Here is a 19206-nt window from a genome sequence, read left to right as displayed (position 1 = left end):
TGTTTTGTGTATCTTTAGTTCCCATCTTCGGCCACCTTTGTGAGATGGCAGATTTCCTTACCGGGAGAGATGCTCATGCCAGAGCCCAGGCCCGACCCACACAGACTGGGTACAGTAGTGGGCTGAAGACATGAGAACTGGGACTCAAAAATGCACTGCTTGAACTTGTTTTCTAACAGCCTTAAACAGATACTTTCTTTAAAAAGACAAAAACAAAAAAACCCCCACAAGCTAGAAAAAACTAGGATCCTGTCTATCCATAGTATATTTTATATGTAAAATACATAAAAATGAGATTGATCAGAATAAGAGGTAGGCTGGAAAAATATTTTTACACATCGAGGGGGAAAAATAAAGGCATTCCTCTGCGCACACCTATACTGTTTTCTCAGTTTTCAAGAGACGTCCCTCGAAGGTAGACAAAATGATGAACATCACAGGAATAAAAATCAAACCCTAAAAGATGACTACTGCCGATAAAATGGAGAAACTTGTTGTTTTGGTTCGCCTGATAGTCCACGTTTTTTAAAAAACAGATGCCATGTTTTAGTAGCCTTCTCAGTGGGGTGCCAGTCTCACAGGCTTTTGCGAAGTGAAGTGGGGCATTCGTTGTTTTGTTATTTCTTTTAACCTTTGGAAATGATCTCATGTGTCTGTTTCTCTTTTTTTGGACTTGTCATTCAAATGTTTAATTTAAACATGTCACATTTGATATTCCTCCTCCTCCTCTCCTCACCCCCATCCACATGTGCGCACACTTCGTGGACTGATTGCCCTTTTGGCTCATATGTTGGAATCGACCAGGTAGGCCAGCCCTGCCATTGGGGCCTTAGTAAATGTGCCTGTGCGTGGGTCTCGGTCCAACACAGTTGATATACATCTGTTTACCTGTTATAGTTGCAAGTTGTACAGGCTGACATTGCCTCGATCGACAGTGATGCTGTCGTTCACCCGACAAACACTGACTTCTACACCGGTGGTGAAGTAGGTAATGCCTAGCTGGGTGCTGCCGAGCGTGTGTGTGCATGGTCAGTCAGCCGCCGCAGACAGCTTGATCCTTTGACAGCTATGCAGGGCTGCATTCATTTCACACTTCCAGCTGTCCTGACCTTCCCCAGGTCTCCTGTCCCCGGGTTGTGAATGCGAGAACTACAGCTAACTGTCAGCCAGGTTGCATCCTGCAGCTCACAAATGGGCACACTTCTGGTTTGGAAACTGGTTCAGCAACATTTCTTCACTGCTTCCTGAGGCACCGCTTTGTGGGAGACTGGGTTCACACGTGATTTGAGCTGCAAGCGGGATGCAGACAGATCGGCTCAGTGGCATCCAGGACCACTTCTGTGCCCCCCGTGGACCAGACACACAGGAATGCCTATGCATGGGTCTGTGTCAGAAGCACACTCATTCCTGAGATGGCCTTCAAGCCTTAGATGCACGTGGGGGGAATTTTAGAACACTCCCACACTCAGGGGTTCTCAGGCCTTATGTGTATGAAGCCACCTCATTCTGATGTGCTGTTCCTAGATCACTCTTGAGAAACACTCTCCTAGACCCAGAAAGCTCCTTCCTCTCCTCGGCAGCTGACACACGTGGTCAGCTGGCTTCTGGCACTGAGTAGCTGAGGGTGGGGTGAGGCGGAGAGAGCATGTGGCGTGCCAAGTACTTTGACTGCAGACCCGCTGCACGAACATAGATAGTGCCCTGCTTTAAGAATGTGTTGAGGGGCCTTTATAATGAGGAGGCATCCAGGTGTGATGGCAAAAAAGTACAGGTTTGGAGCTAGGTAGAAGGATCCTGAATCCTAACCTTACCATTCACTGGCTATGGGGCCTGGGCAAGTCACATAACTCCTCAATGCCTTGGTTTTCCCTATCTGTAAAATAATGGTGATGAAGAGAATTATGTTAAGTCATGTAACCAAAGCACGCTGCTTCATTGCCTGGTTCATGATAGGTGCTTATTGCAAAGGTCTTGCTCTCAGGTGCGTATATGATTTTTACAGTAGGTGTGCTGGTGCTGAGAGCAGCATTCTGAGTATAGATTCAAACACCAACTTCCAAAGAGAATGGATACATTTCTAGTAAGGGCAAAAGTGAAGTCATCTTGAAGGATGACGCTGTTGAGATTCACGTGAGTGTCCCAGACACTGGAAGTGCAACAGCTTAGCAATCTGTAGCTGTCCAGCTCTGTTCAGTGTCACTCACAAAGCCTGCTGTTCACAGTCTGCCCCAGCCACTTTGATTTGGGCTAATTGCTCTCCTGGGCATTTTGGATTTTGGACAAGGATAGAAAGACAAACTGGATGGAAAGTCAGGATTCGCCAAGCCTGCCAGGCCCAAATGAAATCAGGCTGTAGGCAATTAAAATAAACTCCCCTTTCCCAAGATTTTGGAGGAGTTTAAGAGCTCCTAAGTCAGGCAGCTTAAGAGAAAGATACTTCCTTTCTTAACCAAGTGAAAACTTGATGGGAGGGAAGTACTTATTTGGAGGAAACTAAATAAACGAACAGCTGAGGGCTTATCTTTCAGCCAGGAGTGACTAAGGCCTAGGTTCATCCTGCCATCCAGAACTTCGGGTGAAATGGAAATTGTGAAACTTGCTGGGCAGAAGAATCTCGCCCAGGCTCAGGGAGAGGAAGAAGGGGCCAGCCTGCTGCGGCTGTGAAAGCGTTTCCTCAGGATTAGCCACACCAGGAGGTGGAGCTGGAGGCTTTGAAGCTGGCGGGGGCCAGACGGGGTAACGTGCAGAGCCAACTGTCCCCCCCCCCTCTGCCCCCAGAAGAGCCCAGTCCTTCCTAAACCACGAATGGAACCGGTCTCCTTGGAATAATGACAGTGCTAGTGCTTTTCTCTCTGACATGCTTGCCCTTAACCCATTCATATGCACAGGTTAGGCATGAGTAGCCTTGGTGACATGTAAGTAACTCGGGTCCGAGAGCTCAGCCAAGGTTACGTCGTACATCACTCGTGGATACTGTCACAGCAGGTCCAGACAACCTGACTGGCCAAGGAGGAAAGACGGTGCCAGGACCAGAACCCAGGTCTTCCAAAGCCCACCTCAGTGCTTTTTCTCAGCGAACCATTCCAAACTAGTACTGAACCCAGATCTCTTGCAATACCAAAACAATGATCAACCAGATTCACACATGGTCTCAATTGGTTCCAGTTCCCACTTTGATGTGTGAGAGGGGAAAAGAGGAAGCGAGGATGTAATCACTCCACTTCTCATACTTGGTGTGAATTCCTGAGTCCCGAGACTGCTGGAAGAAGGAATGCGAGTGCAGGAATGCTTAGCCCCAGTGATTAACTTTTACCCATCGAAAGTTCTTTCTAACAGTGAAATAGACCACAGGCTGAGCCTGACGTTTGTCCAAGCCTAAATTTTCGCTTAGGCTGGTTTGAACACTGATACTTATGCCTGCTTTCTAAGCATGAAATAATGCTCTTGTTCTCATGGGAGTAACACATGTTTATGCTTGGGGGCAAATAAGCCAATTGCCTTACGATTAACCCTGAAGTTAAGCCTAAAAAGCAAGAGTCTTACATTCAGAGTGTTGACAATACAGTTGAAATGGGCCTGTTTCTTGTTAAAAAGTACACGTGTGTCTACATGAACATGTGCATACATATGTGTGTGTAGGAGTCAAGTCCTGACCGGGTTGATTGCCTGCAATCTAGGGTTCAATTTTTAAGTTTGGGAAATGCATTAAGTGTAATTTAACGTGCAAATTTCACTTCTAATTAAAGCAAGATTTAATTATAAGTAAAAATTTTAAAGTAAACACTCTTCCTAAGATAAAACACCTTTAATTATAAATCAGCCCATTTTCTTAATATTTTTCTATTTCAGAAAGGAGTTGGTAGTATTCATACAACACTGATTTTACTTTACCTTCCAAATTTCCCATTTCTCCTAAAGAGTAGATAGGATAGAGAATGTGGACCTGAAATAGTCCTGCCTGGAGCATGTTTGTATCCATCCTTCAAGGTGGAGGATGGGTGAGGAGGGAAGGCCAGACCGGGTACAGCTGGGCAGCAGCATTTGGGATCCAGCAGATTCAGACTTTGGATTCATTTTTCTCGGTTGCATGGATATTTCGGGTGAACCTGTAATTGGGCCTCATTCACCTGGGTTGTACCCTCAAACTCTCCACTTCCTGGTGGGTGGAGTTGAGCCACGAGGCCCAAGCCTGCTCCCTTAAGCCCATTTGGCCACTGTCTCTGATGCTGAACTTTGTCAGAAACACGCAGAGGCTGCCACCACTGCCGGTAAAAACCTCTGAAGCGGATGTGTTTTCCCTCTGGACACCTCTGCCATTTAAAGCCTACTTCACTGCTTTCCAAGACAGGTGAAGGCTTGTGGGCAGTCTGGGCTAATGAGGAGGGACGCTGGATCCCACCTTAGGGATCCCAAGTTAATCTCTGTCTGACAGTCAGGCCTTCTCTTAGCCGAGAGCTCCTTGTGGGTGATGGCCTGCTGCTCACGTTCATTCAGGCCCCCAGACTTCCTAGAGTGGGGTGGCTTATAGGCAGTGCCTGCCATTAGCCCTGTGCCATCTTATCTGTAACAGTGCCCAGGCTGTCTGCTTTTCCTTCTAGGCACTTCCTGGGGTTAGTTCACCCCACCAGAACAACATGCAAATGAGGCAGGTTTCTCTAAGATAATCAGTCCTGGTCATTCCAGGGTGAATCCAAAGAGAATCTGGGCTGGTGCATCCCAGTGCACCCTCACTGACCCATACCAGAATGTGCCAAGGGCACCTTGAATTTTCCAAGACAAATGGTGAATCTTAAGGGGAGTATTTTATCCTCTTGTGAGGAATGTACTTTAAAATGTGCACAACTGAGGAAGCAGAGCTTATGGAAGACTTAAGACCCCATTCTGGCCAAACTTAAAAGGACGATTTTGACTGCTGCTTGCTGTCCCATGCGAGACGTTTAACCCACAGACCTTATAAGTGTTGGTAATCTTATTTGGGAACTTGGCTTTCATAGCAAGAATTGATTACTTACCAAGTACCCTAATTCAAGAAGAGTTGCTCCCTGCCTCCGTTTGATTTTTTTTTTTTTTTTTAAATCTGGTCCTGAACAGTTAGTCATCCTTCTTTAAGCGTACAAGTTCATCTTTAAGCTCTGTTTCTGGTGTTGCTCTCCTTTACCTAAAACGATTCTGAATCATTTGTGTGATTAAGGAAATACTGTCTGAAGCCTTTTTTTTTTTTTTTTTTTTTTTTTGTATTCACATATGACACCAGAGCTGCAAAATAGGAACTAAGCATGGTAACAATGCTGGCCCCGAGGTGGCCAAGTCTGCATGCTCTCTTCCGGGCCTGCCGCCAAGAGGAGAGCTAGCTGCTGATGGAAGCGCGGCGTGCTTCTTCTAAAACCTCCTTATTTGGGGCTTCTCCCCAGAGACAGGGAAGAAAATCCAGGGGGAGGCATCAGCCTTGGAAGCCGGCACCATCTGCTTTCTCACGCTGATGGAAAGCATGCAGGACAGGCGTGCTTGCAGAGAACAGGCGTCTCCCATCTCCCTCGCATCTCTGGCATGTCCAGGATCACCCCGAGTCACCCCCAGATAAGAGGCAGCAAAGATAGCTCGGTGACCGGCGGTGCAGAGTGGTAACTGGCCGATGGTGAATCTCTTCGAAACGTCACTTTTCTGACTCAGCCAGGGCTTTGTTCCTGTCTTGCAGCTGTCTGGACATTTAGCCAGTCAGATCATTTTTAGTATGTAATCACCTGACATGCTAAGTGTCTGTGTGTGCCCTGAGACGCAAGGATGGCCATCTGACCTCGCCCTGTCCTTGTCTAGGAAACACGCTGGAGAAGAAGGGTGGCAAGGAGTTTGTGGAAGCTGTTCTGGAACTCCGGAAAAAGAACGGGCCCTTGGAAGTAGCTGGAGGTGAGGTGGGGAGGCACTGTGCTGATCTGGGCGTGGTGCATGCTGCCTTGGGGAAATGGTTTTACAGGACGACTTAGAATTCAGAGGTGCATGGCTGTCTCCGAGACGGAGGCAGAAGAAAGCCTGTTAGACTTTTATCACATACAAATTGTCAGGGGAACTTAAGGGTTGTGGAAATTGCCTTTCCAAGTTTTTTCTTCATTACTTAAAATAGCTTCTAAGTGTTTGATGTCTAGCCCTCAAATTTTAAGCAGTTACAGAAGCCAAGTTCGGCAAATCTAAGAGCTGAGAAGTATAGATAGGGATACTGAGCCATCTGCAAAATTGCTGATGAGAGATGCAAATGAATCATTTTCATTCAGCCATCTGTGTTTTTCATGGGAGAAATGTAAATATACATCTCTCATTTGCCAATTACACCTTTCCTGATAAGAGGGGTGTAAGAAGATGACTTGAAATGTGATGTGAGGAGAATTTACTGCTAAGAACTAGAGGCAGGGCACTTCTTACTGATGCCAGCCTGGATTTGGGGATTTTAGGTGGACACAGGGTTTCCCGAGCACCTGGGAGTCTGAACAGTGGGTGAGGCTGGCTCACCCCACCAGCTATGCGAGGACAGGCCACTCCCTTCCTCCCCTTTGGGCTCCAGTTTTCTCTTCTTACTAGATGGTTCCCAATTCTGTCTTTCCAATCCTGTTTGTTTTTAAAATGAATCTTAATATGGGCATCAACTTACTATGTGACAGCCACACAACCTTCTCTGAGGGTACCCCAGGCCTTACCTCTCTTTCCCCAGTGACTAACGCACAAACTCCCATCCTGGGCTAGTCACGGGTCCTGGCGGGGATAAGAGGGTGGCATTGCCTTTGACCTCTGCTCTGCCAGTTCTGTTTTGCCTGCAAAGGGCATGGCATTGCAGAGAGTTGGTGGGGGCACAGTTACCGAGCTCTTCCAGGCAGTTCCCCGCTGGAACCGCCCACACTGAACAGGGAGGACACACACAGCATAAACTACCCAGCCAGGGGCTCCTGGCCTTTCCTCAGCCCCTTACTGGCATCACTCTCTGTGCCAGCCCAGGGTCCCTCCTGTTGGTACTCCAGTTAAAGCCCATTTGGTGACCCTCAGCAGGAGGTGTGATAAGAGGTGGCCCTGATGCTGCCACACACCAAACTTGTCTGGTGACACCAGAGCCACAGCTGGTACAAACCCGTTAGACTTAGCACAGCTGAAGATATGTTTGCCTGTTTCAAAAGCAAGAACACATTTCGTTCTTGATTTTAAGATCTATTTTAGAAAATGTTTTAAAATATTTTTTAAGTATAAAGGAAATAATAGAACATATCCCTGTTCTGCTGTCCAAAGATAATCACTGCTAACACATTTCTTGTCTTTTGAATGCATAGTTTAGTAGTTACTTCTCACGTGGACATGCAGGTGAATTAAGCCCCCCAGTCTCAAGCCCGCAGTTCTTGAACCAGTCAGCAAGCAGAGCCAGGACTCAAAATCAGACTTGTGACTCTGGGATCAGAGCAGTTGCTACTGCAGCATGAGACACCTCCCATAAATCACTCTTCTCCAGGTTCTCCTAGTGACAGACGATACCCGTTAACAGCCCAGACCCCTTGGATGGCACTGATAGTGTTCGTCACAAAGTGGGTTTAGAAAACACTTGGTCAAAAAAGTTTGGGTGTCTTACTGGAGCAGTGGTGGAGACGTTAGTGTGCTCCTGCATAGAAGTCTCCCAGGCAGCACTCACCAGACCCATTGGTTCCAGAACCACCACCTTTACATTGCAACTTTTGGGACAGGAATCCTGGAACATGCTCTGCGAGACATGGGCTGGCCTGTTATATATTTCCTGGTAGGAGCAGACCCAAGACCAGTGTCTTCAGATCTGACGAGAGGCAGAGAATGAGAACAAATCTGGAAAGGCAAGTCTGCTATGGAGATCTGTAGTTGGAAAAAGGCTCCTCTTCTAGGAGAGGAAAATAGTTCCATCCTAAAAGCACTGTCCAATTAATTCTGTCAGAACTAACAGGATCGGTTAGTCAGGGAGAAGAACAGGGCAGCAGACATGCTATCTGGGTTACTTTCCCAGGAGGTTTGTTCCGAACTGTGTCAGAGATTTATAGATATTGATATATCATAATTAAATGCACATGAATCCACTTGAGGAAAGGGCGGTTGGAGAACCCCGAAAGGCAATTAATTGGAGGCTACAAACATTCTGACACATTTGGTCAAGTTAGATGGTTATGGCTCGGCCTTCTGGGAGGGTAGGGAGAGGGTTTACTGTGACCTTGGCTAAAGTTCCTGGTGGCCATGCATCCTAACGCCAACTTTCCAGGGGTGGGGGTTGGCTTGGCGTCCCCCCACCCCACCCCGCCACCGAGGGAGGAGACTGCAGGACAAGGAGTTTCCGGCTCGAGCTTCCGTGGGAATCACAAGGCAGCAGGCAGCTGCAGCCCTCCTGGACCAGGTGGTCGGGGGGCCCGGGCAGACGTGCTGGAGCTGGAGAGCCGGCCTGGGCTCGGCACCTAGCACGCGTGCTTTGCAGGGGGACCCAGCTCACTGCTTCTGTCTTGTCCCCTCCAGCCGCTGTCAGTGCAGGCCATGGCCTGCCCGCCAAGTTTGTGATCCACTGTAACAGTCCCGTCTGGGGTGCAGACAAGTGTGAGGAACTTCTGGAAAAGACAGTGAAGAACTGCTTGGCCCTGGCGGATGACAAGAAGCTGAAGTCCATCGCCTTTCCATCCATCGGCAGTGGCAGGTAAGGGCCCACGGCCTGTCCCCCTGCGTATGTGGCCCATGCTTGCAGGGAGCTCCGACTGTGCCCATGGTCGGCTAAGGCTACTTTCAAGCACTTGCCTTTGTTGAGGAGACCGGAAGCTCGACATCGGGAAGAACATAGACATTAAGTAATTGTCAGGGACCGTTGAAGAGATGTAGGGAGACAGGAAGCCTGAGGAGAGAATCAGACTTGAGCCGTGACAGCAGATGTCATCACAGAAGGTGACCCTTGAAGGACACTAAGACCTTAGGTGGGTGGGGAGGCGTGAATGCAGGGATACTGAGTGGGAGAGCCCCTCCCAGACCCAGCCCATATAGCTGTGTTACAGTTCTGTCCCCGAACCCCAGCATCCTCTGGGCACAGCCCTCTGCCCCTTATCTTTGTATTCCCAAGCATCCTCCACCTCCCCAAAACCTGCCTGCTCTCCCTGTGTCTCACTGCCCTGCTGATGGGGTGGATCTGAGTGGGCAGATACGTGAGAGTGAAATAGGGCTGGGCCTCCCCCACCTCCCAGCCCTGAAATCTCCCCAGGGAGACTCACGGAGGCTGTGGGGAGCAGCACAACTGCCCCTAAGACAGACACACAACCCAGAGGGCCCGCGCTGGAAGGGTGTAGTCCTTGAGCCGCTGCTGAGGCAGGTAGGATTCAGCCACAACCCCCAACCACCCCCGCTCCCGGGTGGTGCACCCCCAGACGCCAGCACACAGCCCATCAGGTCCTGCCTGTCAGGGCAGCCCTGGGCTCGGGCCTGGCTAACCAGCTGCGTGATGGCATGCAAATTAACCCCCCGTCTGAATCCAGCCCCCTACTCTGTAAAATAGATGTGACCGTCCCCCCCCACACAGCCTCTCAGGACTGCTCGGAAATTAAAGGAGCTCTCCGAAGGGAGCATGCTTTGAGAACTCTCTGCCACGATGAAGCTATGAGGGCTGCCTCTGAGGCTGTGTCTCACTGCCTGCCACATCTCCACGGTCCTCCCTGCCAAGGGTCTGAGCAGCAGGCCTCTGGAAGGCTCGCCATCTGGATGGGGCACGGGAGCAAAGGGAAACTGGCCTTCAGAGCTGCCGCAGCCCCGGACTCTGTATCATCCCCGGGGCTTCCCATGCAGATCGGGAGCCTTCCAGGGTCTCTGCCATCAGTCCCTCCCAGTTCCCGAGGAAGGCGGGCTGTGCGGTGGCAACACAGGTCCCAGCACACTGACGTCCCGTGACACCGCAGGCTGCATCGCCCTCCTGGGAGAGCCTGAGTCACAGTCCTCAGCACTATTCCGTGTGTGTATAGAAAGCTGCTCTTCTCAAAGCACTTCTCTTCCAAACCCATGAGGAGGACAGAGAGTGGGTTTTGCTGTTTATCTTGGGCAGGCCTTGTAATTCTGCTTCCCTGAACAGTGCCATCACTGAGGGTCCCACACCCCAAGTGCCAGGGACAGAGCTAGTCCGGGCGGAATTCCTGTCATATCTGCTCAAGCAGAGCTTAGTCGCTGTACCCAGAAGGCCTTGCTTACAGGCAGACAGGCACTGTGCCCCAGGGCTTCCTGTGGGCCAGGGCAGTCACACATGACTGGTGGACCCACCAGAGGACCTGATGTGGGAAAAGATCTTCCTCTGGAGCCTCTGTCACTGCCTGCCTCCATCTGGGACAGAAGGAGCATTCCTCTGCAGTCCCTCCTGGAGGTGAGCTGTGGGCGCCACACCTCCCCTCTCTTCCCCTCCTGGCCTTGGCCCTGGCCCTGCAGTTCCGGGCAGCCGAGGCCTCCCAGACCAGGTGCTCCTTTGTGTGAGGGCCCCTCCGTCCTCTGCACTGACAGTGGGCTCTCCTCTGGGGCTTACTAGCACAAAGAAGCTGGTGTCGGGGGAGGGGCCCTGAGCAGAGGACAGGTGAACACGCACACGGCCCCCAGCCTCGCGTTCCCACACTCACTCCACCCTGTGCCGAGCTCTGCAGGGACATCCAGAGCTGACACGATTGTTGTTCTGGACTGCCATCTATGTTTGCCGTCACCATACATCTTCATTCTGTTGGCTTCTGCCAAAAGCATCTGTTGAGCATCATTTTAAAAGTCAATACCATTTAAATGCCTGTTGAAAGCAAAGCTGACAGAGCTAGAGCATCTAACAGCCTTTTTCAGTCGGCTCTAAGAGCACCTGGCGAAGACGAGCATCCTTCATAAGCTGGTCAGCAAGCACCCAGCAGGTTAAACTTTCCCAGGAACTGTGGAGAGGTGTATAGGTGCCCGATTCAGTCCCAGAGTCGATTCAAGACCTTTTTTTTTTTTTTTTTACAAAGTGCTTTTGGATCTGAGCATAATTAGCTAACTTCCTGCTTCTCCCACCTTCCCAGCCCCCACCTCCCATGGAAGTTCTATTCTTCAGCACTGCGCTGCTGTGTGACCTTTGGTAAATGAATCACCCTCTCTGTCCCTGGCCTGCCTTATCAGCTAGTGAGGCTGAGGGACTGCCCTTCCTCACACACGGTTCTGAGGCTCAGTTAACTAGTGTTTCGGATGCACTTTGATCTACTCTGATGAAAGGTGCTTCCGAGGAGAGAAGCAATAGGAGCCTTTATTGGAGGTAATAATTTCATGCTCTTTCATATGACTAGTGGGAAAATTTTAATTGAAGCGTAAAAGTCATGCCCATAAAAGAGCATCTGTTATTACAAACTTATTTACATTTTTCACGGAGTAAAAAGTTTTAAAAAATAATCAGTTGAAAGCTTTTAAGAGGGCAGAATGCCAAAGTCAAGCACATGTGCATAGCCACCCAGCCCCACATCTGTCGGGCAGACCTTGCCCCACAGAGCCGTGTAAACAGCTGCCCTCTCTTTCATGAGCAAAGACTGGGATTATACCAGAGCCGGCCAGTAAATCACAGTGGGGTTTAGGAGGGGAAATAAAACAGCTTGTTTGTGGCATCCAGTGTCTCTGGCATAAAAGTCATGTTGGAATTAAAACTATATAAATGCAAAACATGTTGGTAAAGAGCTGTGGGATCACTTTCTCTCAGCTGAGGCCCGGCATCTTGGGCATGTGGACGATGACCACAGCCCTACAACTCCCTTCCTCCAGCCCATCGGCCCCCAAGACTGGGGGCCAATCTTAAAGCCCACTGGAGGCAAATGAGACCCGGGGTGTAACCCTGGCCTCGGGAAGCCACCTCTGGCATCCGGACCTCCTGTCCTTGGGCATCCTGGTCACAATATTGGTGGATACCCCACTCCCTCCGCTCTGTTTGACATTAGGGGACGACCCCTCTCCAGAGAGGCAGTACTTGGGGAATAGCTAGTTTGGGGCTTTGATTAAACTCTCCTTAGATTTATGAGCCTAAAAGGAAAGCCAGTTTGTTTCCTTGAAGCTACCACTTGTGGGTATTCATTGAGTCCCACGCACTGTGCTAATCCCTTCGTCTGCAGTATCTCACAACCCCACAAAGTGAGCAGCACTATTAATTCCACTCAAAGGCAAAGACACAGAAGCTTAGAGGGGTCAAGTCACTCACCAGAGGTCACACGGCGTGTACTTGGTAGAGCCAGAATTTGCTCAGAGGTCCTTGGCCTCAGTGCTCTCGGCATTAGGCACATGGAACCCCTGCCTCCTGTCCCCTTTGGTCAACAGACCCACCTCCGAGCATCCTGCCAGAGGATCACCCCACTGCCTCTGCGCTCTCTGTGTGAGTGGATTCTAGAGAACCTTGGAAACACCTCTTGGAATTCCCTGACCTGCCCAGGCAGAGCTGTCAGCCTCCCTACCCCCTCGGTGTGGGCCTCAGAAGACAAATATAAAGGACAGAGACAAACTGAATTGGGGAGAATTACTTATTAACCCAAAACACGTGAGCCCTGGAGTGAGAGAAGGTAAGAGGCCTCTGTTGGGTTGTGCTGCCCTGGCCTCTCTCTAGCTTTGGAGGCATTGGGCCCATCACCATCCCCTTCTGAATTTTAGCTTCACCCTCTTATAACCCACTGCTCTCAGCTCAGGACCTTGATAGCCTGCCCTTTACCTCTGGATGGAGTAGTCTCTGGCTGGGCAGTTACTCAAAGCCAGACAGACAGAACACAGGAACGCCTAGGAGCACAGTGTGCGGGAAACCTAATCCCAGCAGAGGAGGGTCCACATGGGGTGACAGACATTTTGCCCACGTCACCCAGGCTGCCAAGGCGCCCTGCCCTAGCCATCTCCCAAACAGCCAAGACAATTAGACAGGTGGCCTGGTCCAGCCAAAAAAAAAAAAAAAAAAAAAAAAAAAAGCAGAGTCCATCTAGAATCTGCTTTAATTCCTACTTAGCCTTCAGGGTCAGGCCCCTAATCTTTCTCCTCCAGAAGATCCATCCACGCTTTCCAACCCCCAGGACACAGCCTCTCCTCACAGCAATCTCTGGGTCCCTGATCAGCCGGCTCAGCACAGCCCCTGGCCTGGAGTCCTTAGCATCTGCCCTGTCCCGCCCTGGAGGCTGAGCTCACCAGGAGCAGGGATGAGGAGGGGCTCAGCACAGCTGGAGGGAGTAAATCCTCTTCTGTGTTGTGGCCCTGTGAACTCACGTCTCTGCCATCAGATGGGACAATGGACAAGCAACCAATGTGTACAGCCCCCGGCCATCACTGAGCAGGTGATCCAGGAGGGCACCAGGTGGGAGGTAGCCCATGGGGTCCCCTTGCAACAGCCAGGGAAACTGAGGTCTAAGACACTTGGGAAAGGCTGTTGCAGACACAGCTGGAGCGACTTCAGGGGGAAGCTCAGACACCTTCTTAGTCGGGTCAAGGCAATAAAAAAGGTCTAAGTCTAAGATAAACTCCATGTGGGGTGGGAAGCGCTTGGCCGCAGGGGAGCTTAAGACATTTGGCGTGAGCACAGCTGGCAGGGTCAGGAGCCGAATGGGAATAGGAGGGGCACCCATCTCACGGGGAGCAGCCTCTGCATCCCCACCGCTGTCGTCACTGCCATCGCCGAGCAGTACCTATTTTCCAGTGGAGAAAACTAATGCCAAGAGAGGTGAACGCCTGCTCCCGAGGGCAGCTAAGATTGAAACTGGAATCTGACTGGAGTGCAGAAGCCCTTATCTGCCCTTGCTCTAATGCGCCTTGAGGAGGTGCCATCTGGTCTCATCCAGAAGGCGGACACGGTACGGCAGTAGAACAGAGTGACCGTCACAGAAGCAGTAAGCCTGAGATGGGGAGGACGGCACAAAGACCTGGCCAGAAGGGCTGTGGTTATTCAACAAAAGAACCCAGCCAGCCAGCCAAGAAGCCACAAGATGAGTGAGATGCGTAGGCAAGCCACTCTCCTCAAGCTGCTCAGTACTGCACCAGGGGACCCCGACGGAGCCCCTGCCACACCGCAGCGTGCCCATGGCCCTCCAAGAGGACTGGACATCTCAGACCCGGGCAGCAGCCCTCTGGGGCCCTGACGCTGACTTTGTCAGCACAGGGAAGCAGCAAAGATAGCAGCAGTCACCCAGTCCCAGCTATCATGGGGTCGGGTTGGGAAGGCCATTTCCCACTGTGTGGGCCTTTAGAAAGACCCTTCGAGACCACCCACTTTAGAGATGACACTGTCGATTGAGGGCTCTCTGTACGGTATTTTGTTCGATACACACAGCCTCCCCAGGTAATAAATACTTGGTTACCTACCCCATTTCACCAGGTGGGGAAACAAGGCACAGAGACAGGGCCCAGACGCAAATCCCGTGTGGCTCCAGGCCACTGCGTGTGCCACAGCTGCCCCTGTTTTGAGGGTGCAGGGCCTCTGCATGTAAAGCACGCTTGTGAAAGCATCCACTTCCACATTCCATTTCATTACAAATACTTCTAACTGTGCCTACTAGAAAACATTTTTGGGAGCCACCTGAAAACGTCAGGAAAGCCATCACCTCTTCCATTCCTTCCTGGCGGCTTGCGTGGTCCAGAGGGGCCGTAGTCCCATGGCTGGGTCTCTCCTTTAGGCTGCGAGTGCCTCAGACAGAGGGGTGGGTTTGTCAACAAGAGGTTTTCCTGGAAACAAATCATATTCACAGTTCACCCAACAGCAACCTTGAAGGACAAGGCCAGACCAGCCCAAGCTCCCTTAACAGTAGGGCATCCAGGCGTGGGCTGCAGGCCTGTGACCTTTGATCCCGACCTTTCTTCCCAATGCAGGTTCTTAACCTTTGGGCCCACCCTGAGTGCGTGTAGAACAGTGGATCTCAAAGCATGGTCCCCAGGCTCACCTCATCTGATTTCCTGGGCGGAGCCTGGCAGCCTGCGTCTCGGCCGGCCCTCCGTAATCCTGACAGAGGCTAACGTTGAGAACTGTCGATGTAGAGGAGCAGGAACTGATGTCCCTTCGGTCAGAGTCACACATCCCTTTTCAAGGGTCCAAGGCAGAGGCATAGAAAGCTGTGGGAGAAGGTCTGTGTCAGAAAGCGCTGGGCATAGGCGGAGTGACCAGCCTGCTGCGGGTGCTCCAGGGAGGCCCTGCGGCCACACCCTGCGTCTCTGCACCGCACCACATCTCCCCTGGCTCGGGCAGAGCGGCCGCAGGGTGGCATAAGGGCAGCTCACAAAGCCCAGGCCAGGGTCAGCTCAGGCTGGGCCAACACCAGAGGAGATGGGCTGTGACCATCAGGCCACACAACAGACAGCTTGCTCTTCAGGGAAGTTCCACAGGCCCTCACCTCGGCCCAGCTCACCTGCGACGTGCAGGAGGGCACCCTTAGTGGGGGAGCTTGGGGCTGGTGGAGCGTGGTCTCGGGCTTCCAGTGCAGAGGCAACTCTTTGCAGTTCTCTCAGCCCCCGCCTAGCCAGGTCATGCCCACAGGCCGAGCTCTGCCTGGGGCAGCGGCCCTCAGAGTCCCTGGCCTGAGCGCAGGCTGCTTCCAGTGGCGGGCCGGGCCCCGCTGTCCTGCCGTAGCCTCGCAGCCCTGCCCACTCCCGCCTGTCTGCCCAGGGGCTGCCGCCGCCTCAGGCTTTCCTCACCAGGAACGAAATGAGTCCTTAGGGCAGCTCCTGTATTTACAGCAGGAGAATAAACACTCGCTCTTTGTGAGATGTTTAAAATGGGCTCTCATTCGCGTGACCCTGTGCCTGCGCTCCGCCATGGCTGGCCTGGCCCCTGCCTCGGGAGTAGGGTTGCTTGGAGGAAGGGCGGCCCCTATAAGGATGCGAGCTGGGTGCCCCACGACACACTCACTGCGGAGAGGCCCTCAAAGCAGAAGGTCGGGTTCACTCCATCCAGTGCTTTCCAGCGCGTGTCTTGTTCCGGACAGTGTAGCCTTTGTGCTCCTCGACTCCTGTGAAAATAGTCAAGGCGGCCGAGCCAGGTGTTGTGAGGACAGCTTCTTCCCAGACTGAGCCTGCAAGGCCCCAAGTGGGGATGGGTGCGAGGGGTATCACCTGCCACGCGGGGTCCCCACCCTCCCCGCTTCCAGCACAGCCCCTCTTCCCACCACCCTCCATCCCAGCCCGCCTCTTGGTCCCCCCAACTCTGCTGGTGGTCAGAGCCCCAGGGTCTCCTCAGGAGGAAGCCGCCTGTCCGGCAGCCCTGGCCTGGCCGGAGCGCCCCTGCAGCTCTCTCTCAGACTCTGACCCTGGTCTGGTTCACAGGCTCGTGTGTGCTGGCTGCCAGGCAGGAGTGCCTTGTGCCTGGGGGTGGGGGAGGCACCTGCACGTGAGGGGCCCCAACTCTAGGTCACACCCTACTACTGCCCGCAGGCTCCTCTGCACAGTCTGGGAACGGGCCTGGGGTGACACCCTGGTCCTCTAAAAAGGAACTTCGCTTCTAAAGCGTCCACGAGTCGCTAGGGGTCCACTGTCAAGCTGGGTGAAGCCCTGTTTGATCAAAAACAAGTCGCAAGAATGGTTTTCTCCTTGGCCCTGAAAGGCTCTGAAAAGCCCTGAGTGCTGACAATAGAGTAAGTGTGACCCTCCAAAAGAAGCCGCTGAGGTGGTCCACAACTCATGGCACTTAGCGAGTGAGCCTAGGAGAAATCCCGCACCTGACACATTTGAAAACCTCTCACCTGGCAGCAGGTACCCCATCCGAAGGAAAGCCCCGGCCGAAACTGGCAGGTTGACCCAGCACTTCGGACTCCACTGGACCCGCAGGCTCAGGGCAGACTGAAGACGATCTGCTTAGGAACAAAGAAATCCCCGTGGAGACCAGCCCCTCACTCTCACCCTCAGTATCCTGGACTGTAAACCGGGGTCAGTAGGGATTTGAATCCAGGGCCACTGGCTCCAAAGTCCACGTTATTTCCCCCAGACTAGGCAAGCTGACACACTGCTGCCGTGGTCCTGCTGGGTCCTCCTGCACCTGCAGCGTTGACCAGGAACAGCCCCAGCGCACACAGAGCGAGGAGCGCCCGTCCTCCTAGTCCTGCTTTCACATTCTTGCCTGAGCTCTGAGCCCCTGCCTCCAGAATTGCCACGTGACGTTTACTTTAAATGGAATTGTATGGGATTCACACCAGTTTGGCTTGGAGACTGGGATGCTGTCCCTTGAGATGAAGAGCCTACTTGTCCCAGGGTAACGACCTGCACGCAGCTCCCCAAGGCCTGGGCCTATGGGGTGTCCAAGCTGGTGTGTGCCGGGAGGTGGATTCCTGCCGCCCATGAAATCTGAAGGCCAGTGTGAAGGATGTAACCCTCTACTTGCGTGAATGGAGGCTCGTGCTTCCTGGAGAAGCTCCAGCCTCCAGCCGTCCCGGAGGCTGAGACCCCCGGGGGGCCTTTGGGAGCCTGGGCTGCGTCTCAAGGCCCATGCTGGTCCCGGTGATGTTGGGAAAAGAACCGTGGGCGCTCACACTGCCTGCGGGAGACTACACTCAGCCCACACGCCGCGAAGCACAGATTCTGCCGCCTCGCTGGCGTGCTGCCTCTCAGAGCACAGCACCTTCTCCTGCGGGCCGCAGTTCTCTGTCTACTCATTCTTCCCCTGTCTGGTGGCACTGGGCTGTCTCACGCCTGTGCACAGGCAGCCAGAGGTCGAGTACCACTTGTGGACCCTGACCCAACACGAGGCCACTGCAGCACAGAGGGCCTCGAGGGGCTCGCGGAGGGAGGATGTGGCCAGGGAGGGGGCTCCTGTGGCCGCCATGGCCCCCTAGTTGCTGAGCCGTCGTTCTCTCTCTTGCAGGAACGGTTTTCCGAAGCAGACGGCAGCTCAGCTGATCCTGAAGGCCATCTCCAGTTACTTCGTGTCAACAATGTCCTCTTCCATCAAAACGGTGTATTTTGTGCTTTTTGACAGCGAGAGTATAGGCATCTACGTGCAGGAAATGGCCAAGCTGGACGCCAACTAGGCTGAGGAACTGCAGAACCAGCCCGCACCGTGCCCCCGCCTCCAATTTGAAAGAAAGAAAAGGAAAAAAAAAAAAAAAAAAGATTCCCTCCACTCCTAGTGGGAGGCGGGAACCCTTTCATTTTTTTCAGTTTTGCTCATCTAGGGAAAATAAGGTTTTGGTTTCCAGTTTAATTGTTTTTGACCTTCTAAAATGTTTTTACGTTAGCACTGATAGTTGACATTACTGTTGTTAAGCACTGTGTTCCAGACCGTGTCTGACTTTAGTGTAACCTAGGAGATTTTATAGTTTTATTTTAATGAAATCCTGCTTGACGCAGAGCAGCGGGGAGAGCAGTGTCTTCTACGTGGGGCAGAGTCCAGGAAGCCCATTTTGTAACCATGTGTCGTGGTGCTTTATTGTACACCCAGTGGCATTCTTTTTACTATAATGTTCTTTTTTTTCCCCTCAAGAAGAAAAATCATGAATCTGCAGCAGACTTAATTTTTGTTTACTTTTTGTCTTAATGATGGATTTGAAAATGAAAGAGTTAAAAGGCAGAACAGAATCTGTTGTCCTTAATTATATTTGCAATTTGGAATTCGTGTGAATTGATTTAGTAAAATGTTAAACTGTTGCGACTGGTGTGTTCCAAGTTATTGTGCCCTTGAGTCCTAAGTCGGTTTCTCTCGTCACACGATGGGGCACCTTGGGTGGGGCAGCCCACCTCCAGGAAGCACCACAGTGGCCATTGCACCCCCTGGGGTGGGGAGAGCATCTTCAGGCCCTGATCCCCACTTCGTGGATGAGGAAGCAGATGTACCAAAAGCCATGTGGGTGGCAAGTGGGCGGCTGGTACTCCAGCCCAGATCTCTAGCCCAGCTCTCTCCTGCTATCTGCCCCCTCCCAACGATCTCTCTGGCTCATGGCTGGACCCAGAGCCCCTGGGCCACTTGCCAGATGGAGCTACAGAAGCCTTGAGCCCTCTGCTGGGGCTTTGTTGGGTCTGTTGTTCCTACAGGATGAGGCCCCTGTTGCCGGGAGCTTTCCAAAGGCAAGGTGCCACCACCAAGGCCCCCAAGACGTGCTGTCACCTTTACATGCCTTCTTGCAGCTGTGGGTGTTTAGGGATGATCCCAGCTGCACCAGAGTAGCTTAACTCTGGTTACCTAAACTTGTTAGCAAGGACTTCCCTGGTGGCGCAGTGGTTAAGAAGCCACCTGCCAATGCAGGGGACACGGGTTCGATCCCTGGTCCG

General features: G+C 52.2%; 1 protein-coding gene across 9 annotated transcripts in view; it reads left to right on the top strand.

The window, feature by feature from the left end:
- LOC114891795 (core histone macro-H2A.1) overlaps positions 1–18585 on the top strand; it is an 80234-nt gene extending 61649 nt beyond the window's left edge. For 2 of the 9 annotated variants that reach the window (XM_029216136.1, XM_029216135.1), the window contains exons 6-9: positions 898–988; positions 5815–5904; positions 8500–8674; positions 17804–18585. In XM_029216136.1, the coding sequence (XP_029071969.1) occupies positions 898–988; positions 5815–5904; positions 8500–8674; positions 17804–17969 (522 nt within the window). In that variant the 3' untranslated portion in view covers positions 17970–18585. The remainder of the gene's footprint in view (positions 1–897; positions 989–5814; positions 5905–8499; positions 8675–17803) is intronic. The other 7 variants (XR_003792610.1, XR_003792609.1, XM_029216133.1 and 4 more) reach the window with 5 other exon arrangements.
- The last annotated feature ends 621 nt before the right edge of the window (positions 18586–19206 follow it).

Source organism: Monodon monoceros, unplaced genomic scaffold, assembly GCF_005190385.1.
Source record: "Monodon monoceros isolate NGI ecotype Baffin Bay Population unplaced genomic scaffold, NGI_Narwhal_1 Super_Scaffold_12, whole genome shotgun sequence".
In the NCBI taxonomy this organism is placed as follows: domain Eukaryota; kingdom Metazoa; phylum Chordata; class Mammalia; order Artiodactyla; family Monodontidae; genus Monodon; species Monodon monoceros.
Note: the sequence above shows the minus strand (reverse complement) of the source record. Positions and strands in the feature narration are given on the sequence as shown.